The 27,282-nt window shown below is 36.0% G+C and overlaps 1 protein-coding gene, 1 long non-coding RNA gene and 1 pseudogene across 9 annotated transcripts; all 3 read left to right on the top strand.

The window, feature by feature from the left end:
- Positions 1–796: 796 nt before the first annotated feature.
- On the top strand, positions 797–27,282 carry LOC132064003 (F-box protein At4g00755-like). Of its 7 annotated transcripts, XR_009416483.1 has the most exons (7): positions 797–1,049; positions 2,087–2,316; positions 4,169–4,591; positions 4,719–4,888; positions 4,970–5,032; positions 25,608–25,668; positions 25,788–25,906. XR_009416483.1 is itself a non-coding variant. In XM_059456849.1 (6 exons), exons 2-5 carry the CDS (start codon positions 2,106–2,108, stop codon positions 5,030–5,032), a joined length of 867 nt encoding a protein of 288 aa, XP_059312832.1. In that variant the 5' UTR covers positions 797–1,049; positions 2,087–2,105; the 3' UTR covers positions 25,608–25,781. The 7 variants fall into 7 exon arrangements, 4 of the variants coding, with proteins under 4 accessions (XP_059312832.1, XP_059312830.1, XP_059312833.1 ...); XM_059456849.1 differs by lacking the exon at positions 25,788–25,906 and having other exon boundaries at positions 25,608–25,781; XR_009416481.1 differs by lacking the exons at positions 25,608–25,668; positions 25,788–25,906 and adding an exon at positions 5,862–5,891 and having other exon boundaries at positions 798–1,049; positions 4,970–5,309.
- Positions 9,224–25,467, top strand: LOC132064008 (uncharacterized). 2 transcript variants are annotated; one of them, XR_009416484.1, is made up of 3 exons: positions 9,224–9,289; positions 11,617–11,733; positions 24,784–25,467. It is a non-coding gene; the product is annotated as an uncharacterized LOC132064008 (long non-coding RNA). The 2 variants fall into 2 exon arrangements; XR_009416485.1 differs by lacking the exon at positions 9,224–9,289 and adding an exon at positions 9,331–11,093.
- LOC132064007 (uncharacterized) lies at positions 17,593–22,756 on the top strand (annotated as a pseudogene).

Below are 27,282 nucleotides of genomic sequence, written 5' to 3'. Positions count from 1 at the left end.
GATAATTTCTTTTTGAACTTGCATCGACTAACTCATGATGCGACTTTAACGTGCGAAAGTCTGAGGTGTAACAACAGGTTAGATGTGTTACAGCAAATCCAGACAAAGGTTGAGGTGTGTTTTAGACATTTTCCCTTTCCAAAATTTCTTTTCATGAAAAACATTTTCTTTCATACAAAACGCACCCGCAATGTTTGACGAAAAAAATAAATTTTCCAGTCGCCTTCTGTATTAGATTCTTTGCTTTTGCGTAGATTGTAGACCCGCCTATCTCAAAGGTTAGCCTTTTCTCCGCTTTCTTCATCTGGGTTTTGCCTCTTAAAAGTAAAAATCTAAAAAGGCTACTCCGTTAGTTTTCACTTACAAATTACCGACTAAAGGAATTTCCCTTCACTCCAGTATAGGTTAGTTTATTCTTTCTTCTTTTCTTTTAATTTCTACTGTCTTACAATGTTACTACCGCTGCCTCAGTTTATGAGCATGATGAGTGTGTATATTCGAGAAATATGAAGTTGCTTAATTGTGGCAAGTGGGTAAAATTTTTCATGTCCATAACGTTTTGATTTTTGGATAATGATATTTTAAAAGACAATAAAAGAAACTAGGACAGCCATTGTAAAAAGTATCCCGCGTTAGAAAGGTCCGGTGAAGGACCGCACCCAAGGGCTGTTATATAGACAATAACAACATATCCCGTGTCCTACAAGTGGGGTTTGGGGAGTATAAGATGTATACAGACAATACCCTATCTTTGTGGGGTGGAGGCTGTTTTTGATAGACCCTCAAGAAGGGGTATGATTTAGACAGCCTACCCTAATACAAGTATTAGTGGCTGCTTTCATGACTCGAACTCATGACCTATAGATCACACGGAGACAACCTTATAGTTGCTCCAAGGTTCCCCATCGAGAATAAAAGAAACTAAAGGTTCTTTCTGGGCAGCTTCTAAAAGATTTCTAGTAAGTCGTGGAGTTTGTCTGCTAATTGATTTGTTTATTGCACATTTGAGCAATTTTCTGGGCTCTAGACACAGATGTCCTGCTGGTTTGGTATGTATAATAATAGCCAATAAATGGTTCATAGAGTTCGAAGATTGTCTTTTGACCATGATTGTTTGTCTTTTGACCATGATTATTGCAATATAATGACTTCTGTGAAAACTGAGTTGTAGGGGAATAAACCATAGTATAACTGTTCTTACTTCTATTTATTCTAAAACTTTTACTCTCCAGTGCTTCCCTATACCTATAGTTTAACTTTTGATTAACTCTCCTGTTAGTTTTGTCAAGTAACACAATATCTATCTACAAGTAGCATGTACCATAAAGCCTCATCCTCATTATCACTAGTGAACCATATGCTGTAAGCCCACAGTTGCAAAGTGTGATTCCTCAATGCTTATTGAAAAGCTCAGAAATTAGTTTATCCATGAACAAAATTTTGGGGGCATCCAAAGTTTGCAGGGGTAATTGCAGTCATTGTGATGGCAAACCTCCTCCTAAAATAGGGAGAAAACAGTGGCCATTTTTGTATCCTTGTAATGTATATTGTTTCGTTCTCTAGGTTCTTTTCATTTTCTTCAATCCAAAAGGTACCAAGCCCCTTGCTTTACTACTCTCTGCTGGTCTTTGTGTTCAATTGGCCTTCATTCTTTTTTTTTTTTTTGCATTTTTTTGGGTGAACTCCAGATGTGTAAGTTATTCTTGGTTGCATGCTAATTTTCCTTCCTTTTCTTAAAGCCCGAAACTTGTAGTATCTTTCCGTTTGTTTATTTTCTTGCCTAATTTTTGCTTTCTCATTTCATAGGTTAGATCGTAGCCCAGATTTTTCTTCTTTGGTGTTTGTGAATTTGAAAATTGGTTAATGTTATGAAGGATGAGATTCTTATGTGAGTATTGACTTGATGAGAAAGATTCGTTCTTTTAAAGCGCCTTAAGAGAAGCTATTTTCCTGAGCCTTTCAGTAACACCAAACTCAAATAAAACTGGCATTTAAATTCAACTTTTATCAAGTTTACTCACTTCCCTCTCTGTCTTTATTAAAATAAATGTTTTTTGTCATGAAGTATGTGTTTGTGATGATTCAGAGTTTGGGACTTTGAAAAAATGCGCTTTCGCCGAAAAAGACGCACAAAACTAGGAGAAGGAAGCAGCATCCAGCTCGATGAATCTGAAGCAGCAGATCTGCAAGTGGAGGCACGTGTTGATTTTGTGCTGTGGCTTGAAAATGACGTGTCTCTGAACATTCTAATGCGTTTGGATGATCCAACTGATGTGCTCTGTGCTGGCGCTGTTTCACGCCTTTGGCACCAATTTGGTGAGTTGTTCAAGCTTTCAATTTTTTCTTTGTATCCTTGTTTAGTACTCTTATTTTAGGGGTAAGGCTCCCCAGATCCCACTTTGTGTGATTTCACTGGGTATGTTGTTGTTGTATTTTAGGCAGTGAGACTGAAAAACTGTTATTTTTCTCTCTGATCATGATACTACAGTCCCTAATGATGCTAATTTTCACTAATGGTAAGTCATAGACTGCATTTTCCTATTTCTATTGTGAGACTCTTCTTCTTTTTCCTATGCTTGCTATAATTAATGATCCTAAAAGCTCATAGTTTCTCTTTCTTCATGTTCTTTCATCGTTATTGATACTTAAGTAGAGAGCCTTACCAATCAAAAAAAGTTAGAGAGCCTTTCTGCAGTAATGAGCAATGCCACTAAATCCACAATTTGAATATACCTGGAATGAGTACAAATAAGTGAAGCCTCAGAAAGAGGAAGGAGAATCCTCTTAAGGGTACAGCCAATCCAACCATAATCAAATTTCTTTGATTTTTTCTTACAATACCATGTGCAAATTAATTCACGCATGTGACAAGGAACACTGTATATGAGAAGCTCTTGAGGTTCAAAAAATAAGGTTAGACCTTGACCAAATTACCTGGTCATTCTTGTCCAAAAAGTAAGGTTAATCTGTGCATTTGAGAAGCTTGTCTCTTGTCCAGTAAAATTGAAAGAAGGAATATCTGTTTTCTCTAAGTAATTGTCAGAATAAAAGTTCTTCCCGTAAGCTGTATGGATTTGATGAAGATCTTTGGATATAATTGTTAAACTAGTATATGACTTCTACTTCATAGCATTGTTGTCCATTATCTTGTCTTCTCCAAGTATCAGAAATTCAAGCACAATGTGCTGGTATTAGAATCCTTTGATGGTCTAGGTGAATTTTCCTGAGAATTGCGTTAGAAGATGAAAGTACCAATTGATGAATTCTCATCCTCCTTGTTTGCTACTTTTCTGAAATCTGGTGTGAGTGATAGTATCGCAATGCTATAGAACGTAATTGTGTCTACTTGTTTTCCTAATCAAGTTTTGGTTCAAATTTCAGAAAGTTCAGGTCCTTATTAGTTATTGCCACTACTTACTACATGGTTTAAAGGTTAAATGGTCAATTTTCTTAACTTCAGATGAACTGATTGCCCTTTCTTTGTTCTTTCCCGGGTGAATTGACTCACACTAAGCCCCAGAGTAGCTCCTTAGACATGAAAATGATAGGGTAACAAATGTCTCTCTCTGTAAATTAGTCATAATGTGGTATTCTTTCTTCTTTTACGCGCTCCCAATTTGTGAGATGCATTAATTGCAAATGATCGGCTTTAACTATCAACCAATCAATTATGCCTTAACCCTAATTAATTTTGTCAACTACGGAATCCTTTGTATCCATTCTGCTGTATTCAGGTCTACTTCGTCCAATTCTCTACAATTCTCTCTTATAATTTAGAGGTTTTCTAAAAGTAGACTAGATATTCTATATATTTCATGCTTATCCTACAATTCTCTCTTATAATTTAGAGGTTTTCTAAAAGTAGACTAGATATTCTATATATTTCATGCTTATCCTACATGGGTCCTTTGCTTTATTATTTTCTATCCTTGGCTAAATCCATGTTGATTCTGTGAAGAACTATACTCCATGTAATTTAAAGAGTACCAACTACATCTCTTCTTCTGGCTATATGATGTGGCATCAATTTTTCAGAATTTCACAATTTCTTTCATACAAAATTGATGCTATATTAAGCATTTCTTCAAGAAATCTAGGGATGCCATTTTTTGCTACTTGAAGGTCATTGGGAGAACAAATGAGTTGATGGTCTACTTTTTGTTTGCAGTTGTTACTAATGGAATTTCCAAGCAACTCTGTCTGAGAAAGTTTCCGCAGCTTTCTACAATTGCACGTATAACAGAACCATATGTGAGAGTAGCAGAAAGAAAAGATGTCGAGTCTAGCAATTCCGGCTGGGAGACTCTAAACAGAGACCATAATGTGTATGCTTATCTACTTCATGATATTGGAAAATTAAACATTTGTACAAGTGATTGCATCGGTAATGCAGTTACCGATTCAATTAGGGACAATGATGATCTAGATGAAAGTATTTTCAATACTTTAATTCCAATGAACATGTATCGAAATAGACCTTCATACTGGTCAAGTAAAGGACACAGTGATCCCAATGCTCCCGAGATGCTAATTTACAAATTGAAAGCTGATCTTTGTGTCATCACTGAGATAAATATACAACCTTTTGAAGGTGATTGTTTAGCTTCTTTCAATTTTTCTTATCATCACCTTGGGCACTAAATGCCCTCTCCCGTATTCGCGATCAAACTTCCATTTTTTTGTTGCTCTTTTGCTAATATGAAACGTTTCCGAATCAGTTTGGTTCCATTCAGGCAAGCCCATACACTCCGCAAAATCTGTTCGATTTCGATTAGGCCACCTCAAGTCCTCAAGAGATAAGCGTGATCTCCTGCACTTGCCTGAGCAACAGCCTGCTGATGACGAGTTTGTTTGGACGTATACCTCGGAAGAATTCCCTATGAGACAGGTGTGGTATAAACTTTACTTTTTCCCAACTCAGACAATCTTATTAACTAAATTGTCTGCTTCTTTTTTTTTTCCTGCCTAGTCTCCCACTGGTGGAGGCACTAAGCTTTACTCTGGTCAAGGCGCAAAGTCTTGTCCTAAGTAGGTGGAATAGTTCTCCACTGAGGGGAGCACTGGTAGGCCTTATTCTGGCCAAGGCTTCAAACTCTTGTCTTAAGTAAAAGGTATACTAGGTTAAACATCGTCTCCAGATCTTCCAAAGGAGTGTCAGAGAAAATTAACAGATCAAACTTTGATGGCCAGGAGAACCGCTTGCAACAGTTCAAGCCACCAGAACCGGTGCTTTGCATTGGTGGGTATCTGCAGATTGAACTGTTGGGCAGCGCTCTGAGATGTGACATCGACGACTTATTTTACATACTGTCAGTGTTCAACACTTCTCTTTCTTAATTGAAAGTTATTTATTGGTCTAATCATTAGCAAGATGTTGTAGCTGACTTGTCTCTGTACTAATAAGGCTGGTTATAGTATGCAATCTTCTGAATGGCATTTTGGAGGAATGTAGATGAACGTTGGTTTCCATAGTGACAATCAATATTTACTACCATTCCAGTTTATTTACGACCCAAAGTTCTACCGAATTAAAAAAACTTTCCGATTAGGAAACATAAAGCAAACTAGGAGGGAAAAAAAGAAGAAGTGCTCCAGGTCATCACACCAAGGTACAAAAATCTTAAGATTGACACTGGAAAGCAAAAAAGCGGTCTTTACTAGAAACTGAGATTATTTAAGATCTAATATCAAATGTCAGATTTGGATTCACTAAAGAACTGTCTGGACAAACTTGATATAATAAAACAGATGTTATTGTTGTTATTATTATTATTTTTAAAAGCACATCCGAATACTCTATAAAGAGGGATGGTGCTTTTCCTTTCCTATATGATCTGAATGCAGTTGATTCATATGTGCAGCATTTGCCATGTGAAAGCTAGAGGGCGGCCACTTTATTCCTTTGGCGTAAAGAACATCAAACCGTCTGGAGACTTTGTGCTCGAGCACTAATTCTGAGCCATGTTGCAAAGCTTGTCTAAAGGAATTCATCCAAGATACGAGTGCTCCTGCAGTAACGTTTGAAGAAGTTGTGCTTGAACATGCAGGTCTATTCAAGTTTAGTAAAAGGATTACCTGCCGTGTTTTTGGACCCATGACGTGGAATGATGACGGCAATTAGATGGACCAGAAAGTAATTCGATGTATTTGATATGAAAGAGAATGTTCTCTGGTAGTTCATTTGAAATAGTTTCTAAATTTTAGAAAGTATTAGATGGTGAGAGAAAGTTTCTCCATATCAAACACCCTTTGTAGCTTAATGTCATGGTTTTCCCTTCTTTTAGTTCTCTACATCACTTTCCAAGTAAATTCCCTCCATTCTCTCTGATCATCTGTTACTAAGTTTTGCACCGGTGCTTTTTAGTTCTAGAGCTGCATAAATTCCTTTGTAGGTGATATTATGCTGCCTGTGTATTATTCTTTCTTTCATAGTTAAACCTAATTGTTCAGGTGGGGAATGCAAGATGAAAAATATATCAAGAAATAATTGGTTTCTCATTGAAAGTTCATCAGCGCTGGAGTAACACAAATATCTACTATGATTACTTCTGAGTTCAGGAATCCAAATAGGGATGCAGCATGGAGCTCAGGTTTGTTTGCGCTGTGTGTTCCTGCTAAATTGCACACATGTTAATCGTAGGAAGAATGGTTCTGAAAGTAAATTCGATTTGCTAGTTCAGGCTCAACCAGTGTTATTAAAGGCGAGCGCCTTCTCGCCTTTGGCGAGAGGCGAGGCAAGGCGTGGCTGCTGCGCCTTTCATGGCCATGGCGAGCAGACCTTCAAAAGGCGCGCCAATGGCGAGAAAGGCGAGGATGGCGCCATGGCGAGGCGAGCAGCTAGGGTTTTAAAAAAAAACAAATAAAAAAAGTGGAGGACTAAATAAAAATAGCAGCTAGGGTTTTTTGTTTGCCTCCTCCTCTCTTCTCCTTCAAGGTTTCAGGTATGTCTCTTTCTCCTTCTTCTTTTTCTTCAGTTCTTCTTCTTTCTTCCTCCTGTATTTTCGACTTCTGCTTCTTCATCTGTTCTTCTTCTTTCTTCTTCTTTTTTTCCGGCGACAACTGCCCTATTTCCGGCCACCTCTGGTTTTTTTTTTTTTTTTTTTGACTGATTCTATTCTCTTCTTCGTTTTCTGGTTTTTCTCCTCTGTTTTTTTACCCTCAGTTTTTTTCACCTCTGTTAATTGCTCTGTTTTTTTCTCCTCTGTTTCTTCCTCTGTTTTTTTTTTTTCTCTGTTTGGATATCAAGAATTTGGAAATCTTGAAGATCTTGAATTTGAATAGACTTTTAGTATTGCACTATTGCTTTAATTTTAGTATTGCTTGTCTTGTCACTTATGAATTATTGAGTCATTGACTCATTCAAGTTCTAGACTTTTAGTATCTACTATCTACTTTTAATTTTTGAATTGAAATATTTGCTAATATGTTATTGCTAGTGAGATTTTGATTATTTACATATGCAATTAAATATTTTAATTTTTTGGTATTTATTGGCGCCGCACTTCAAAAAGGCGAGCGCCTCGCCGCGCGCCGCGCCTTAAGGCGAGGCAGGCCCTTGTCGCCTTCGCCGCGCGCCGCGCCTTAAGGCGAGGCAGGCCCTTGTCGCCTTTAGTCACCGCGCGCCGTCCAAAACACTGGGCTCAACTCCTCGCTTTACGTTATTGGATCTACTTATATGTTAGTTTCGGGCTTTGCGAAAGCCCTCTTCTTTCTATATGGGACGATACAGGGCAGGGAAGAGAATGTGTCGAGGCGGCGGACAAAACAATTGCATTTTGGCTTTTCCTTGATGAGATCATCCCAGGGCATTACCAATGAATAAGAGAATTGAGCTGGCCTAAAAAGCGGGAACTAATTAAGCACTATTTCAAAACTTTTATGGGCTTTAACTTTGTTTTGGAAAAAGATTACTGTTGTTATAGGTTCTTCTAGATCCATGGAGTCAATACGCTTATCTCAGGAGATATTTTTCTTATTTAATACTCCATTAGGATAAAAAAAAAAAAAAGTTCACTTAGCCTTTTTTTTTGGGTTAAAAAGAGTGTACACTTATCAAATTAACAAAGAATTAATATGATTTTTTCAAATTTGCTTCTATTAAGTCTTATGTGATAAAGTCTTAATATCTATTTAATTAGAGACAGTTTAATCAAATTACTTTTTTTTTTGTACGAATTAATATTTTCTCAATGATTGCGCAAATAACTAAGTGAACACTCTTTTTTACGTTTGAGGGAGTACAAATCATGCGAACTTTAATGAACTCTTGAAAGGGGAAGTTGCGGCATTCAGCCTCTTGTAACTTCTGTCTAAATACAAATCTAGTCCACTATCTGAGAGATCCTCACCCCTAGTCCCACTAAAGACACTTGGATTTACTTTTGACTATGATCTGGACATGTTCTTGCAGTACAATATCTGGCCTTGAAATGTCATACCATTCAAATGTAGTAAATCCAAGACACTACATATCATTATTGAAGTTCTGTACCAAAATGAAAGATGCAGAAAACCAGGTAACATTTTCACTGCAACATGTAGACAAACTATTGACTCGGGTTATTTATGAATTGGGTCTAATATCTTATCACATATTTAGCTGAACCCCACATATCTCACATTATAATTCCAATTAGAAGAGAAACATTTTTAATCGTAAAGGATAATTCGGATTCAATCGGTGGAAGAAGGGTCGTTTTTAATCGGAGAATTGATGTTAGGGCCTGTAACTTAGGGGCTATAGGGGTTCAATAGGTGGAACGAGGACAAATTTACTTTTTTTGCGCGGATTGCCCTTCATTTGGGGTGGTCTTTAATTTTTACCCTTCGTCTAATACGGTTCGGGGTTCGCCCAGCTTAGTAAAAAAAAAAAAATGGAATTTTCGCAAAGCAGATGTTTGGATTCGCAAAATAGCAAAACTCTGTCTTGCGAATTTAAACTCTACCTTGCGAATTTTTTTTAAAATTTTCGACTGAGCGAAAATTCAAACTGAAAACCAAATTTTTTTTTGTGAAGGACAAAAATTAAAGGCCACCCCCAGCGAACGGCAATCCTGCAAATTGCCCACAAATTTAAATCATTTCAATAAGTGAGGGGCATTTTGGCCCTTTTCCATTCTGAAATGATAACTAGATAATCCCATTATTGTGATTATAATACATTGTGTTTGACAAAAAAATAATTACTCATAGTTAAATTATATTCTGAAATCGGCCCCTTTAGTGTCCTAGTGGCCTATGCATCAGATTATTTCCTTTTGAGTTGACCGTAGCCCTGCCCATCTCTAAGGTTGTTTTTTCTCCTATTTCTTCATCTATAAATTTTCATTCTTGTATGTGTGAATATTTCCCTTTACTCCAAATATTGTTTAAAGTTTTAATTTTTGGATAATGCTGTTTTTAAAGAGAAGAAAAGGAACTAACGGTTCTTTCTGGGCAGCTTCTAAATAATTTCTTGTAACTTGTGTGGAGTTGTCTGTACTAATAAATGGTTCATAGAGGTTGAAGTTTGTCTTTTAACCTGGATTTATAATGACTTCTTCTGTAGGAATAAACCATTTGTATTACTGTTCTTGCTGTGACTTTATATACATTTAGTGAAACACTAGCATATCCAAGCATTAATATCTTAAAAAGGATAAACTTTTTACAAATTCCAAATCCAGAAGAACTCTTATTTAAGTTCATTGACCTATGAGGAGCTATCCGTGATCATTTTTATTGCTTATTGTGCTAATGTTGTGTTCTTGTTATCAAGAACTTTGAACACACTTTTTTAAGACATGCCTAATTGGTGTGATAGATATGCAAGTTATAGGTTTTGCCCAGGAACCGTCTTGATCTTAACTATCAATCAACTACTTTTCAAAATCAGTTATAAGAATCTTTTGTATCCATTCTGGTCTATTTGAGTCCATTTATTTCCATACTAGATAATTGTCGTTTAAGTCAAAACAGAGAATTTCTAAAATAAGATTCTTTAATATAACCTTGTCCTAACACTGGTGCACAATGCTCTAGCCAGACTACAAAGGCTTTTGGAAAATCGCTGGACCTCAGGTTAATACGAATAGCTAAACTTTAGTTCTAACTAGGTGATATCGCCTATATGGATCCGCTGTTTCTAGTTCGTTCTATTCTTAGCTAAATCCTTAGATTATAAGTCTTTTAAGACAATTTCTTTCCATATGATTTTAGATGTACTTCATCTTCTTTCAGCAATTTCAATCATTATTGTGTTGCACCTACTCACCAATGCATTTGCATGTCTATGCGGGACATGGGAAAAACCATCTCACTCAATCATTTATCCTTTATTTGTGCTACTTGCACTCTATGTCGGATTTGATCAATCATACACTTGTCTAACATTATATGACTGCATTTCTATCTCAATAGCAGTATTTTTACGACACTCTTCTTGTGGATATGTTGGGTCTTAGAGGTCCAGTATTCACTCTCGTATAACATTGTTGGTCTCTCAATCCTTCTGTATGCTTGCATTTCAGTTTGTTAGGTATCTTATATCCGTCTATTCTCATAATACACTCATAATATCATATATCAATCATCAAATTTCAGTTCTATGTGTTGTGTCTCCGTCAATCATGTCATTCTCTTAGAAGACACAAAACCACAATGACTTCTAATTTCACTTCATTCTTTTTATGGAGTCTAACTTACGCCGCATTTGTTCTTACTTCTACTTATTCTAAAACTTTTAATCTCATTAGTGCTTCCCTATAGTTTAACTTTTGATTAACTCTCCTGTTAGTTTCGTCAAGTAACACAATATCGATCTACAAGTAGCATAAGATAAAACCTCATCCTCACCATTATTAGTTAACCATCTGTGTAATCCCGCAGTTGCAAAGTGACCCCTCTACAATGATTCCTCGGTGCTTATAGGAAAACTCAGAAATTAGTTTATCCATGATTGAAGTTTTGAGGCTTCCAATGTTTGCACGGATAGTTGCAGCCATTGGGATGTCAAACCTACTAACAGAATAGGGTGGAAACAGTGGCCATTTTGTATCCTTGTAATGCATATTGTTTCGTTCTCTAGGTTCTGTTCATTTTCTTCAATCCAAAAGGTACAAAGTCCGTTGCTTTACTACTCTCTGCTGGTCTTTGTGTTCAATTGGCCTTCATTCTTTTGTTGAATTTTTTTGGTGAACTCCAGATGTGTAGGTTTCTTGGTTGCATGCTAATTTTCCTTCCTTTTCTTAAAGCCCCAAATTGGTAGTATCTTCCGGTTGTTTATTTTTCTTGCCTCATGTTTGCTTTCTCATTTCATAGGTTAGATGGTATTCCAGAATTTTCTTCTTGGTGTTTATGAATTGGATAATTGGTTAATGTTATGAAGGATGAGATTTTTTATGTGAGTATTGACTTGATGAGAAAGTTTGTTCTTTTAAAGCGCCTTAAGAGAAGCCATTTTCGTGAGCCTTTCAGTAACACCAAAAGCAAACATAAACTGCCATTTAAATTCATTTTTATCAATTTACTTACTTCCCTCTCAGCGTTCCTCAAAAAAAATGTTTTTGTCATAAATTATGTGTTTGTGATGATTCAGAGTTTGAAACTTTGGGAAAATGCACTTTTGTGTGGAGACAGGTGTTGATTTTGTGCTGTGGCTTGAAACTGATGTGTCCCTGAACATTCTAATGCGTTTGGATGATCCAGCTGATGTGGTCTGTGCTGGTGCTGTTTCACGCCTCTGGCGCAAATTTGGTGAGTCGTTCAAGCTTTCGCCTTTTTCTTTATACAATTTCTCTCTCTCATCACTCCTAATGATGTTAATTTTCCACAAAAAGTAGTCATAGATTGCAATTTCCTATTTCTATTGTGAGACTCTTCTACTCATTTTCCATGCTTGCTATACTTATGAGCCTAAAAGCTCATTCTTGCTCTTTCTTTATATTCTTTCATCGTTATAGATACTTAAGTATAGAGTCTTACCGATCAAAAAAGTAAATTAAAGAGCCTTTGGCTTTCTGCAGTGATAACATATTCTTTGTTTACATCTAGACCTAGTATGAGCAATGCCACTAAATCCACCATATGAATATACCTGGAATGAGTACAAATAAGTGAAGCCTCAGAAAGAGGAAGGAGAATCCTCTTAAGGGTACAACCAACCGAATCATAATCAAATTTCTTTGCTTTCTTCTCAAATACCATGTGCAAATTAATTCACGTATGAGACAAATAACACTGTATATGAGAATCTCTCGAGGTTCAAAAAATAAGGTTAGACCTTGACCAAATTACCTGGTCCTTTTTGGTTTTCCCATGCGATATCAAGAACCTAAAATGTTATGTAAGTTGAAATATTGTAATATGTCTCCGACCTAGGCTGTGAAGAACCTCTAATATGCGTCCATCTCTTGTGTCCCTATTTCTCTTTTATATTTTAGAAACTTTTGAGTTGATCGTTGAAATTATACTTGACAAGTCCAGATTTCTAATGACTTGATTCCAAAGTGTCTAAGTTAGGAAAGAGCTGAGATGGATATTACATGAACGCCAGATTAATCGGTCCTTAAACTTGAATATTGTTCCTTTTCAAAATTTATGGTATCAACAGCAGATCACAAAACCTAGAATAAGCTGATTAGGATATGTTTCTGATCCTGGCAGGGTAAAGTTAATTACTATATGCCTCTTTCTCTGTTTCTCATATGTGCGCCGTGTACCTTATGGTTCTTCTGTGCATTTTAGAAGCTTGTCTCCTCATCCAGAAAAATTGAAAGAATGAAGATCTGCTTTCTCTAAGTAATTGTCAGAATAAAGTTCTTCCGATAAGCTGTATGGACTTGATGAAGATCTTTGGATTTAATTATTAGACTAGTGTATAACTTCTACTACATAGCATTGTTGTCTGTTATCTTGTCTTCTCCATGTTTCTTGGTTAATCCAAGTATCAGAAATTCAAGCACAATGTGCCGGTATTAGAATACTTTGATGGTCTAGGTGAATTCCTAGGAATTGGGTTAGAAGATGAAAGTACTAACTGATGAATTTTCATCCTCCTGGTTTGCTAGTTTTCTGAAATCTGTTGTGAGTGATTGTATCACAATGATGTAGATGTCTTGACGTAATTGTGTCTACTTGTTTTCCTATTCTAGTTCTGGTTCAAATTTCAAAAAGTTCAGATCCTTATTGCCACTATTTACATGCATGATTTAAAGGTTAAATGGTTAATTTTCTTAACTTCAGATGAACTGATTGCTCTTTCTTTGTTCTTTCCCGGGTGAATTTACTCACACTAAGCCCAGGAGTAGCTCCTTGCTTAGGCAGATTCATCTCCTTCCTTTTCTTGAGGGAATTGTTGTGGGAAATTCGCTGTTCTGATGGGGAAAACTATAGGGTAACATATATCTTTCTCTGTAAATTAGTAATAATGCATTAATGTGGTATTGTTTCTTCTTTTATGCACTCCCAATTTGTCAGATGTATTAATGCAAATGATCGGCTTTAACAATTAATCAATCAATTATGCCTTAACCCTAATTAATTTGTCAGCTATGGGAATCCTTTTTATCCATTCTGCTCTATTCAGGACTACTTCGTCTAATCATATATATATATATATAAAAGCAAGACAAAGGCCAGGTGACGTGGCGCAACTAAAATGCAGGAATCCTATTTATCTATTTTTGCAAATTTTTGACAATTAATTCCATTTTTCAAGGGCAAACATTTAGGCCCGCCAAACTAAAACACCTCTTCCCTGATTCGCAAAAGCTGCGACGATAAAAAACAACGCTTTACCAAATCTGCCTTCTTTCATTATCATCACCCTATTCTTTCTTCCTATTCTCCCTGTTTGCCAACATCATTCTGCTGAGAAATTTGAATCTCCTCTTTGAAATTCTTCTTCGCGGCACACCAAATCCCTCCAGGTCGCCCATGTATGGTGCTTTTCCATTCTAAAACACTTTGTTTTAGTTCTACCACATCAAATATTTCCAGATTTCCTCTGACTTTTTTCGTTTACTTACAATTAGACTCCCATATTTAATTCTTCTTCGCGACGTTCAAAATCCCTCCTGACTTTGATATTCTTCGTCACGGCACAGAAAATCCCTCCGGGCCGCCCAGGTAGGCTGTTTTTCCATTGTCAACCACTTTCTTTTACTACTGCCACATCAATTATCATGTAGATTTACTATGGTTCCTTTCATTTACTTATAGTTCGACTCTGTATGTTTTGAATAGAGAAAAAATCTGAACTCACAAGAACTTTAAGATTTCATGTCTGTTGGATAAATTGTTCTTTGCAAATTTGTAAGGAAAAGTGCATCCTTTTAGCTTTTCAAGGTTATCGATTTTGAAATCTGCCTTTTCGCTTTATATCCACTTCTGCCGAATACTTGCCCTCTCTTAAGGTGTGATTACTGATAGTACACATGCTGCGTCATGTTCGTTTCCCAACCAGTAATAGCAGATGTTGAACCATGCTCTATTTATTGGACAAAAACCTCTCATTTTGTTCCTCTGAATATTTGCCATTTGAACTGATTTATTATAACTAACCATTTCCGTTATTGTTTTCTTTGTCATATTTTTGCGTTTATTTGATTTATTTTATGCAGCCCAAAAATCATGTCTTCTGATGTTCATAACCCCATCATCGCACCCCTTTTAACGGGTTAAATCTGTTTCTAACCTTCTACTGCCATCCCTTTAAGATATTTTCGGTGTGTAATTTCTACTATGCATACGCCCCTTGGAGGTTCTAGAGTTTCTGGTACATATTTCAGTGTTTTTGATTTGAACGCCACATAGTACATGACAATTGCTTGTGTTCTCAACTATGTAACTATATTTCTGTCAGCTCTTAACTTCTAAAAAATTAGTGAATTTAGAGCATGTAGGAGTGAGTGTAGAAAAGAGGTTCCTTTTCTGGTGGCTGTAAAACTATGATTGTATTTATATTTGTAATCTGCATTATGATACATTTAGACTTTAGAGTGTATTACGACTTTAGGTATGCTTTGAAGAATTACAACTACTATTTTATTTGATAAAATGCTTCGTCATCTTCTAATTAAAGTTTTCGGCTTGCAAGGATATACATTTATCCCTCCCTCTGTTTCCATGAATATATTCATATACTATCTTTTTCCGACCAGTAATAGGAGATGGTGAACCATGCTCTCCTTCAAACAGTTTTTGGTAAAATCTTATTTGGGCAGGATTTCTCATTTTCTTCCTCTTAATATTTGCTTCACTCTTTTGTAACTACATCTATGATTCAAATATATATACGTAGTGAACTTTAGGTACGCTTCGAAGAATTACAACTATTAGGACCCAATTTCTCATTTTCTTCCTCTGAAATTTTTGTTTTACACGTTTAATACGTTACCATTTTCGTTCTGTCTCCAGACATCTTAAATTTGTTTAATGATTGATTATGTCAAACATGTTAAACTCCATTAATATGATAAAAATACTATGTTAGTCTATTAGACTTGGAACATGTGACCATATGCTTATGTTTAATGAGCTCTTCTTTCCCAGAATCATATGTTTAGTTCATCAAATCTCATAGACTTCACTTCATTACCTTAAAAAGATTAAATCCTCAAACCCCTTTTGGTCGATGGATATTAACAGTGAAAATCTTGCAAACAATGGACTAATCTGTAGGAGTTTGAAACACGATCATGAAGTAGTTGTAGTGATTGTCCCACTTCAAGCTCAAGGCCATTTCAGTAGGCTTCTCCAATTTGTCTGTCTAATTTCCTCATATGGTCTCTCTGTTTACGATGTCGGCTTAGCAAACTACGACGGGCCAGGGTTCGAGCTAACGCCTTAAATCCTTCGACATAGCCAATATCCACTTTCATGACCTCCCAAGTAGTCCTGATTTTGCCTCGGGCAAAATCCCGACGAACTGGAATGCTTGCGTACTTCTACGCGAGCCCATTGTTTCCTTCTTTCGAGGCATTTCTTCTAAAGCAAGACGATTTGTCGTTGTTCATGATTTTTTATTGCCCTGTAAGATATTGAACTACTATTTTATTTGATAAAATGCTTTGTCGCCTTCTAATTTAAGTTTGTCGTCGTCGTTGTATTATTCATGATTAGGATATTTTTTGAATGCGTCTCTATTAACAGTAAGACCTGCATCAACTAAAAAGGTGAGGCCTATGGATTTCTTGAACACTCTAGGTCTATGGGTGCTTAAGCACTCTCCCTCGCGATACTCTCTTTTCTGTATTTTTAGTTTTCCTCAAGGAAATTATATAACCACTGATGCACCTTGCTGCTTTCCTTCTCTCTTCGTATCCCATCTTTTTGAATCTGCCCGTGTTTCCACCTCTTTTACTGCTGCATTATAGGATGTGCTATGAACTTTACTGTGGGAAAGTTTCATAATTTTCCTTTAAGTAGTATCAGTTTGCATTCTGCCATTGTGCCAATATTTTGAAAATGAATGTGAAGGAGGCGTTGAATAAATGAATATTTTGCTGCTTGGTCATTATTTTAGTTTTTTATCGATGGTGGTTTCGCCTACTTACAAAGTCTACCCAATATAGCCAAGTGCAAGTTCTATCTTTACTTTTCTTGAGGCTGCATCATGTTTTGGGAAAGGAAAGAGCTGGATTTTACTAGGATTAAATCTGCTTAAATTAGAAGTTAAAACTTTATCCAGACTCCTAATCGGTGCTTTTCAACAACACATGAATGACTTCCTGTTCGTCCTTTCACTATTTTATTTTGTGTTTGAATTGAGCTGATACTTTTAAACCTTCTATTTGATGATTTATATGCATGTACGTAGTGAAAATCAACGATGCCTCTCCCTGCACTTTTCCTCTTCTTGATTGTTTATTTTTTCGGAGAATTTTTCCCTGAATTTCCTCAGAACTGGTATGGGCTGTCGCTAACTGCAATGGGAAGTCTGCAAATACTGAAATCTACAGTAACAGTGCATGGACTGTTTAAAACATAGGACAAGGAAGGAATTATTGAATCTTTCAGGACAAGTAGAGAACGCCAGCCATGATCACAAGGTTGGTAATATAGGAGATATTTTTCTGAGCAAATATGAAGACAAAGTTAGGAATGACATTACAAGATATGAGCTTCTACCTTGAGTAGTGTAGCAATTAGGCCATGTTGGCCAAAAGGTTTTGACGGGTTTTCCCTTTCTCTTGAGCTGTTAATTTTGACACTAGGTAATATTCACACTTTAATAAAAGAAGCAGTCTCAAGGATGGTTGTTGTCTTATAACGTTTCATATTCCATTAATTATAGACCGTTGCAACTTTTCAAGTTCCATATTTATGGAGGAAACAAGCATCCCTACGGTCTTCGTATTCAGTCATATTTTGATTATTTTTTTTAATGCCCGCGCGAAGCGCGGGCATGTACACTAGTTTAGAAATAATTTAACTTAAAACTTTCTCTTAATAAAATAATTTACAGCCATTTATGACTTATTTTAAATCACAAGCTTCAAAAGTCTTTCTTCCTTTTTTTTTAACTTTGTGCCTAGTTGAAATAATTTACGGCCATCCACGGCTTATTTTGAACACAAGCTTTATATTCTGACGCAATAGTCGAATGAGTCAGCAGGAGGAGGAAGAACATCTTATTCCTGCTTTGCATTAGACTTCAGCGCTGGGTTTTTATTACGGGTCCGAAAAAGGGTTCCCAGAGATCCAATTGGAGCTTGTACCCATGTTCACTTGTATACGACTTGTACGTTGCCGCTTCCTAATTCTTCCTTCACCTCTTTTCACATCCTTCATCTCTTCTTCTTTCCCTTCTTCAATGGAAAACACGGGTGGTTTCCACAAGCCTTCTTCATCCTCTGCCTTTTCTCATTCCAATCCAAGGTAAATAAAAAAAAATTCCTCTTTGTTGCCTATGGTTTCTCTGTGAAGTTTCAATCTTTAATTGGAATCAATGGCAGCGGTGGTAGAGGAAGAGGAAGAGGAGTGGACACGAGGGATAACAAGGAAAGATCAGGGGGCCGTGGCAGCTCCGGCAAAGATAAAATTGATGCTCTTGGTAGACTCTTGTATGTATTTCTCCATTTTCCCTTCAGGCTTATTTGATCTTTATTTATTATCTTGCCTATGCTAATCAATCCTATTAAACAACTACAAGCCTCAATTCGAAATTAGTTGTTAAACTATATGAATTCTATGTTTCCATTTAGCTCTTTTTTTTATGCTGCCACAACTCTCCAATTTTATGTGACCCATGATAGTAAAAAGAAAATGTAATCAATCAATCCCAATTAGTTGGCTTTGGCTTTATCAATCCGGTGTGCATATTTTACTTTATTTTAGGCCTTCATTGTTCAAACATTCATAATAATTCAAAGGTAGATTATTTTGCACTTTAACTTACACGAGCCTCGTCTTTTTATCCTGGTTTGGGACTGACAATGCTCATAGCTCATTTTGGGGTTAGTGGGAGTTAATAAATGAAAACATAATAATTAGAAAATAATTTCTAGCCATGATGATCACTAGAAGTGATTAGTTCCAGGCTTCTAGGTAGTAGGGGTATGTACGTATTGAAGTGTTTGGAGATATAGTTCGTCGAGAACCAAGTGTCACTTGCCTTAAACTTTCTAAAGTTATAAAACCCCAAACTTTTTCTAAACTAAAATGATTCTCACGAATATTCGGTAATGTTTTTTTATCCTCAGGACACGCATTTTGCGGCACATGGCCTCTGAGCTAAACTTGAATATGAGGAATGATGGGTATGTGAAGGTGCAAGATCTGTTAAAGTTAAACTTGAAAACATTTGCGAACGTCCCATTGAGGTCTCACACAATTGATGATGTCAAAGAGGTTAGTTATGTGAAGCTTCATGCTCCTCTAATTTGTTGCCTCTGTTCTTGTATGATGTTGATGAAAAGTCTGATTTGCTTCTTGTTTGGATTACAAAAGGTTTTCGAATTAATTTAGTTGACAAAGATTGAACCTTCTGATACTAAACGGAAATTTGACAGTGGCTGGCTTTTCATTGTCACAACCCACAATTGAATGAACTTCCTTTCTTTCAATTGAATTGATTGCTCCTTTTTCTCTTATTTGACATTTCTGTTACATATAGATGAATTTTTGCTTGCTTTCTTATAGGCAGTACGGAAGGATAACAAGCAAAGAATGGGCCTATTGGAAGAAAATGGAGAGTAAAGGTACTTTTTTCTCCGTAAAGTGGATTAATGTTATTTCCTTGGATATTTCAGATGGAAATTAGTTGGATTAATCAGTCTATGAGTTATGGCATTCAGAGTGGAGGAGCCTCTAGAGGGTACTTCTACTATAGTTGGATGAATTCTGATGAATGAAGAAGTTAATTCTCAACATAATTGGAAATGAGAAGAGAAAGAGGGGGAGAACGAAAGGCTGGAACGTGAGAGATCGAACATGGATTTTATTCTGTCCGTGCACGTTTGAAAGCACATTAGTGGAGTTTCTTTTATACCTCTAAGCATATTTCATTTAATGCAAGCAATTACACCCTTATTTTGTCACCTAACCGACGAGACAGCAGTAAAGAAAGTAAATACATTTAGACATTTAAATATGCATCTTTTCTGCTAGAAATTTGTATTAGCAATGAAACACTATGATGTAATTCTCAGTGCATCTGTGTGTTACTCTTGATTTTAAAATTCCAATTCCCATCTTTTCATCATTGAAAGGCTCATGATATGCAGACCAATTTGATACGTATTTTGTCCTTGTATGAAAAATGAAAGTAATATTGCAGACATCCAATTGATGATATTCAGCTCACAAGTTAGCAGTACCATTGGTAGCTGAAAAATATTTGTGTGCCACTTTGCAGATAGTTGAAACTGAAAGCTTATTGAAACCGATCCTTTCAGCTGATGAAGTTCAAGGTAAGATAATTTTGTCCATTTAATGACTTATAAAAAAGAAAAAAAGAAAGAGGAAACATGTTTGGTCATGGCTCGAGTATAGAAAGTGATACTTATATCATAGAACTTTGTCATGTAACTGGTCCTCAGTAACATCTTAGTAACCTATAGCAATTTCATAAGGATCTTAGTAACATGTAGTATTGAAGCTTTGGCTCCTATGTACAATGAATGCCTAAAACGCGTCATAAGCATTGTGGGGAACTTTACTAACAAAATATGGAAGGCGTTATTAAAATATGTCCTGTTGAGAGATGATGCTTTGGGATTGATCTTTTCTGTTGAGAGTCACTACAAAGCAATACAAATGTACAGGAATTGGCAAAGAGGCCTACCTTCTTTTAACTGTGACATCATATCTGTTTTTTCCCCAAGGAAATCTCTATATCTATTTATCGCCATATGATTGCTCCTCTCTTTACCCAATGCTCTTGATTTCTATGGTTTTTCTTCTTTTAAGATTATCATCGTTCAAGTCAACCTCAAATCATTGATAAGTAGTATCTTTCAGGATTAATTTTGAGAAAAGGAACATATTTGAACTGAATGCTTGTAGCAAGTTGTTGATTATTGTGTCTTTCTAGTGTAAATTTACTCCCGCCGTCTCTGATTTTCACTGACTTGACAGTCAATTCTTGACCAATTTTGGATCAAAGTTCAACACGGACTGGTTAGGACTTTATAATGTTAGTGACTCAACAATTTTACGGAAATACTACTACGAAGAATTTTCCTTCCTTTGGGTAAAATAGAGTGAATTTGGACATGTTACCAGTTTCAAAAAAAGAAAAAACAAATAGAGTGAATTTGGATCTTTCCTCTCCCCCAACTCATCTGTCAAAATCTTAAGTTGTCAACAGTTTTCCTGAAAAGATCATGCTTTTCCTGAGTTACTTTTTTGGATAAAGTACTAAAATCTGAGTATTAATGTTAATTACAATGTGTAATATATATTTACAAAAGTTCTGAGTTTCATTTTCAAGTTCTCGCTTTATATACGGTAATACCAATACCAAATTGGATGATATTGACCTCAATAGAAATGTATAATGTAAGTTCACAAAATTATTCAAGATTCATTTTTAAATTCTCATTTTGAATATTGTAAAACCAAGACAAAAATGGTTGATGTTGACCTCAATTAATAGTTATATATATAAAATGATATCATTTTCTCGTCTAATGCTGAAGAATAATTTTTATATCAAAATCTTCCGGGACCTTTAGAATTTTTCTATCTCTGACTCTGAAGCTGTGGTTTTCAATTGTGGCAATGTGCAGTTTGTGTACATGGCACTTACAAGAAGAATTTGGAATCAATTTTGGAGCATGGGCTCAAACGCATGAAAAGGTTACATGTTCATTTCTCATGTGGCTTGCCAACAGATGGCGAAGTAATTAGTGGTAAGATACCTTATAGGAGCCTGAATCTGTTGCCATCTTCACAATTTACAGATTCGTTGGATTTCATGCTACTGTCATAAATCCACCGACTGATTTTTTTCTTCTTCTGGCATGAAAACAGTAGTTGTTCTAGGAGAACCCTGACATGGTGCACTTTTAAGAATCATTTCTTGCAATTTCTTAGATATTCGGCTTTCTGATCTCCATGTGTAAACTTATGGATTATTGTTTATCTTTGACCTTCAGTATCTTCCTCTATCAGCAGAGAACCCTTTCTTTTAGGCACTTCACCCGAACTTCAACATTCTTGGTTGACTAAAGTATTCTTTGTTGCTGAACAGGAATGAGGCGAGATGTTAATGTCCTCATCTTTCTTGATGTGAGAAAAGCTTTGGAAGGTAATTGGTTTTGATTTGTCGAATTCTAGTCAAGGTTCTCTAAAGTATTATGACAATCCCAATAAAATGGAACCAATTAAAGTATAAGTTGGATCAAACACATTGGAACTTATAATAGGTTCTCAAGTCAGTAATATCTATGGTGAGATATTAGGAAACAATATTCTAACTCTCTTTTCTCGAAGTGAAGTCTTAAGCTTATTTTTGTAGTTTTTCTCGATTAAAAAACTAACCTCAAAATCACAGAAAGTAAAAAGTGTATTTCAGAAGTCGATACATGTGTGAAAGTCATCAAAATTCGAAAACCCTACTTTTTCGTTGTTTCTCACAGTTGGTGTTGCATTGCTTCAGATGGGATGAAGCTTTATATCTCAGAAAACAGAGTTATCTTGACCGAGGGTATTGATGGTGTGGTGCCAGTGAAGTACTTCCAGAAAGTGGAGTCATGGCCAGATAGAAAACCTTTGTCATTATAGAATAGAATGTCACTTTTCACTCTTTTCTTTCCCTTTTGCACCAGTTTTTCTCTTACTCCCATTCGCTACACTGAGCCCTCCATTCCCAGGAGGATAAAGCAAGCAGGTTTAGTGCCCTTTGGTATTCTCCATCCTATTTCCCTTTTATCACCATGATGTCCTTAAACTTTTATTGTGATTGGATTCATGATCTAACATATAATGTTGTGGAGTTGAGTAGTTAAGTTCTACACCACAAAAATGAACTCCAGCTCATCTTGGGTAGAAAGGAAGTTTATATTTACGGTGAAGGGTTCAGAATACTGGCAGGTTGTTCAAATGCTTGTAAACATTGTGATAGAAGATAGAAGAAAAGAACCCTTTCAATTAAAGGAAAGAATAACTGACAAAAGCATCCCACGAGCTGGTTTATCTGTTTTTATTGACGGGAAAAGAGAAAGTGCTAATAGAATTCCTGATTGAACTCTCGCAATCTGTGAATGTATGATTACTGTTTGGACATTATATTATTTCACTATTTAAAATACTCAATTTTAATATTCGCAAATACTATTTTTGACCATCAAGGTTTGAAGTAATAGTGAAATACTAAGTCTTCAGGAATAAGAGGGGTATATTAAGTGAGATACTGATTTCCACTCACATGTCTATTAACTTTCACAAACTTTTTCTTTTTTACAAGGGAAGGCTATACCCAAAAACAACTTCCAATCAATTTTGGAAGATCCTTTAACACCTTAGACTTTTATCACTTCTTTTTAAATTTTATATCATACATTATCCAAACGCCTTCGTCTATTAGAATAGGCAGGCAATCAAGCAACAAAATGACAATACCAAAGATCCAAAACCAGAGTTACTAGGGATAATTACAAAAGGAACTTTAACTACCAGGGGATAACATGGTGAAGGGTTAGGAATGGCAAGTTGCATCAATCAAATAGATAACAATGCAAATGCTTTGTCAGTTAACCATTTGCAACTGTCAAAACTTATCCGACAAGTGGCTCCAGAATGGAAACAAGAACTATACATTGTCTACTTTTGAATTAGTCTGCTCAAGCTGAAAATAATATACGCCATTTCATGAGATACTTAAACTAAAAATGGTTAGGCCTAACATTCAAACTGCTCAACGGGAACTTGCATAATTAGACAGGATTTGCAAACTGACAAGAATAATGGCGATGTGAAAGATGCACAAACTTTTCATTGCTACAGATGCCAAAAATGCTGCATGTGATTTGTCTGAAAATGGGTTGAAGCATGAAATCCAAGGAAAGCTCTTGCCACAAGCTCCAAGAGGATCCCAAATATTTGTAAATGCTTAGAAAGAGATTGAAGTATGGGGAGATCTTTCACTCTAGCGTTCAACATGAGATATCTCATGAAATGAAATGGATCAAAACAAAGTGCAGATGAATTCTAATGCAAACCTTAACGTCATGAAAGGGCCAAAAGTTTAGCTGAATCCTTCTATTTACTAGAATTTCCAAGGATCAGGTTGGTTACTGAGGAGGTAAATGTTTAGGAGGAGGTAAATGGATTACGAATGAGCACATAAGCTTTCACATCCGAGTTCCCAATTCGGAAATTCTCATTTTCTATTTGACAGATAAAAGATCTCAAATTACATTACCGCATCAGCATCTTCGTCCGCCTGTTACAGAGGCCAGAAGTGCTGCTTTCTAGAAGTAAAGTTGATAATACCTATACAGAACTTCTCAAAAACAGCTAATACCTCCAAGAGAAGCACATTCATAGCCATTCGATAGTCTGGTTACTTCTTCAAAATGACTGACAGCCGTAACTATCCAAATAATCAATGGAATGGACATTTTTGTAAAATAAAATGACTTCTAGCGGAAGATAAAGGTGGAAGTTAGTCAGACATGCTTGATGCTACTTCCTCTCTTTCCATTGGAGAGGAGTAAAAATAGGTCCAAGACATAATTTGTATGAGCCATCAACAAGGTTCTCTATAATATCAGCATAAGAAAGATTGTGAAAGTTAAATTCCAGAAAGGATGAGTTGTTCATGGATATACACAATTATAACAACTATCACATCTCACAATAGCACATATCTTGAGGTATGAGTGTTTGCATGTTACTACTGAAGATTGTCCAAAAAGGGAATCGAAAATGTAATAGGTAGAAGGAGATGAAAGGCAAATTTTGTCACCTTGATCTTGTACTAACTAGTTCTAAATAATTTCTCTTATAAGCTAGAGGTTCTCTAAAACAAGAGATTCTATAAATTTCATGTTTATCCCAACATGGGTCCTTTGCTGTATTAAATTTCTATTTTTAGCTAAATCCATGTTGATTCTGTGACAGAGGCAACTATACTCCATGTAATTTTATGCGTACCAACTACATCACTTCTTCTGGCTTTATGATGTTACATCAATTTTTCACAATTTCACAATTTCCTTCATATAGAAAATTGATGCTATATTGAGCGTTTCTTCAAGAAATCTAGGGATGCCATTTTTTGCTACTTAAAGGTCATTGATGGTTTACTATCATTGGGAGAACGAATGAGTTGAACGTCTACTTATTTGTTTGCAGTGGCTACTAATGGAATTTCCAAGCATCTGTGTCTGAGAAAGTTCCGCAGCTTTCTAGAATTGCACGTATAGCAGAACCAGATTTGAGGGTAGCAGAAGGAAAAGATGTTGAGTCTAGCAATTCCAGTTGGGAGACTCTAAAAAGAGACCATAATGTTTATGCTTCTCTACTTCAAGCTATTGAAACATCAAATTCATGTCCAAGTAATTGCATAGGTAATGCAGTTAGCGCTAAGTACGGACCATTATCCAGATCAAAGTATTGTGCATACTCTAGTTCCAAGAGACAGATATCAAGATTTACCTTCATACTGGTCAAGTATAGGACACAGTGATCCCAATGCTTCCGAGATGCTAGTTTACAAATTGAAAGCTGATCTTTGTGTCATCACTGAAATAAAGATACAACCTTTTAAAGGTGATTTGTTCATTCTCTCTTATCATCACCTTGGGCACTAAATTCCCTCTCGACTATTCCCAATCAGACTTCCAAACTTTTTTTTGTTGCTCTTTTGCTAAGATACAAACATTTCCAAATCAGTTTATTTCCATCAAGGAAAGCCCATATACTCCGCAAAATCTGTTCGGTTTCGATTAGGACACCCCAAATCCTCAAGAGATAAGAGTGATCTTCTGCACTTGCCCGAGCGACAGCCTGCTGATGACAAGTTTATATGGACGTATACCTCAAAAGAATTCCCTCTAACAGTTACTTTACTTTTTCCCAACACAGACAAATCTTATGTGCTAATTTTTTATTTTTTTTTCCCTGGTGGAGGCACTAAGCTTTATTCTGGTCAAGGCGCAAAGTCTTGTCCTAAGTAGGTGGAATAGTTCTCCACTGATTGGGAACACTTGTAGGCATTATTCTGGCCAAGGCTTCCAAGTCTTGTCATAAGTAAAAATTATACTAAGTTAAACATCAACTACAGGTACAGGCCTTTCCAAGGAGTGTCATAGAGTAATTTGCATAGGAGAATTAACAGATAAAACTTTGATGGCCAGGAAAACCGCTTGCAGCAGTTCAAGCTACCAGAATCGGTACTTTGCATTGATGGATATCTGCAGATTGAACTGTTGGGCATAGCTGAGAGATGTGAGATTGACGACTTGTTTTAGATATGGTTAGAGTTCAACACTTTCCCCGTCTTAATTGAAAGTTCTGTTCCGTTGGTCTATTCAGCAGCAAGATTTTGTAGCTGTCTTCTCTATGTACTACTGATGAGGCTTGACATACCTCGAGTAACTAATTTCATCTACCAAAGAAATTAAACCCATATTTTCTCTTCAAAACATACATTTCTAACTCAAGAAATGAGACGTAAATTTGTAAATTAGGACAATTTTGAAAGTACTAGAGAACAATGTAACTTCTTTGGATATTCAATTGCCAATTATACTAACGAAATATTGATCTGTACTTGAAATGTTCCTTTTTCCTGTCCATTCCTAATCTAAGTCCATGTTTATCATTCATCAACTTCTTTCTTTTAGACAAAAGACTCATCCTTTTTGGTTATATTATGCATTCTTCTATTTCCCGTCATTCTTTTGAATGGCATTGTGGAGGAACCTTTTGTTTTCCATAGTGACAATCAATATTCACACTACCTTCCCAGTTTATTTACAACCCAAATTACAGAATTAAGAGAACTTTCCAATTAGGAAACATGAAGCATGTAGAAGGAGGAATCTGGTCATCACTCCAGGTACTAAAATCTTAAGATTAACACTGGAAAGCAAAAAATTTGGTCTTCAACAAGAAAAGGGGAAATTATTCTATCCTGCTAGCATTTAAGATAACAAAAAGCAGAAAAAGGAACAGAGGGTGCTTGTTTTCACTGGAAACTAAGATTATTTAATATATAATGTCAAATGTAAGTGCTTGCTCCTTTCGTATGTGATCTGAAGACAGTTGATTCATATGTGCAGCATTCGCTATGTGGAAGTTAGAGGGCGGCCACTCTGTCCTGCCTTTGGTGTACAGGACATCGACCCGTCTGGAGACTTTGTGCTCAAGTACAAAAGAGAGGTTCTCTAATCAATGTTGCAAAGCTTGTTAACAGAATTTATCCAAGATGCAAATGTACCTCCCATAACATTCGAAGAAGTAGTGCTTGAACATGCAGGTCTATTGAAATATTAAGTAAAAGAATTACCTGCCTAGCTTTGGACCCATGAAGTGGAATGACGACGACAAGTAAATGGACCATAGAGAAGTTTGGTGTGCTTGATATGAATGATAACATTCTCCAATAGTTCATTTGAAATAGTTTTTAACTGTTATTAGTGTTGGATAGTGAGATAAAGTTTCTTCTGGAAAAATAGTTTTCGGAAGATATTTTCTTTCATACCAATCACCCTTTGTAATATAACGCTATGATTTTCTCTTCTTTTAGTTTTCTACATTACTTTTCAAGTAATATCCTGCATTCTCCTTTGTAGATTCACACCAGTTCTTTTTAATTTTAGAGGCTGGAGCTGCATAAACTCCTTTGTA

Source organism: Lycium ferocissimum, chromosome 7 (genome assembly GCF_029784015.1).
Source record: "Lycium ferocissimum isolate CSIRO_LF1 chromosome 7, AGI_CSIRO_Lferr_CH_V1, whole genome shotgun sequence".
NCBI classification, from domain to species: domain Eukaryota; kingdom Viridiplantae; phylum Streptophyta; class Magnoliopsida; order Solanales; family Solanaceae; genus Lycium; species Lycium ferocissimum.
Note: the sequence above shows the minus strand (reverse complement) of the source record. Positions and strands in the feature narration are given on the sequence as shown.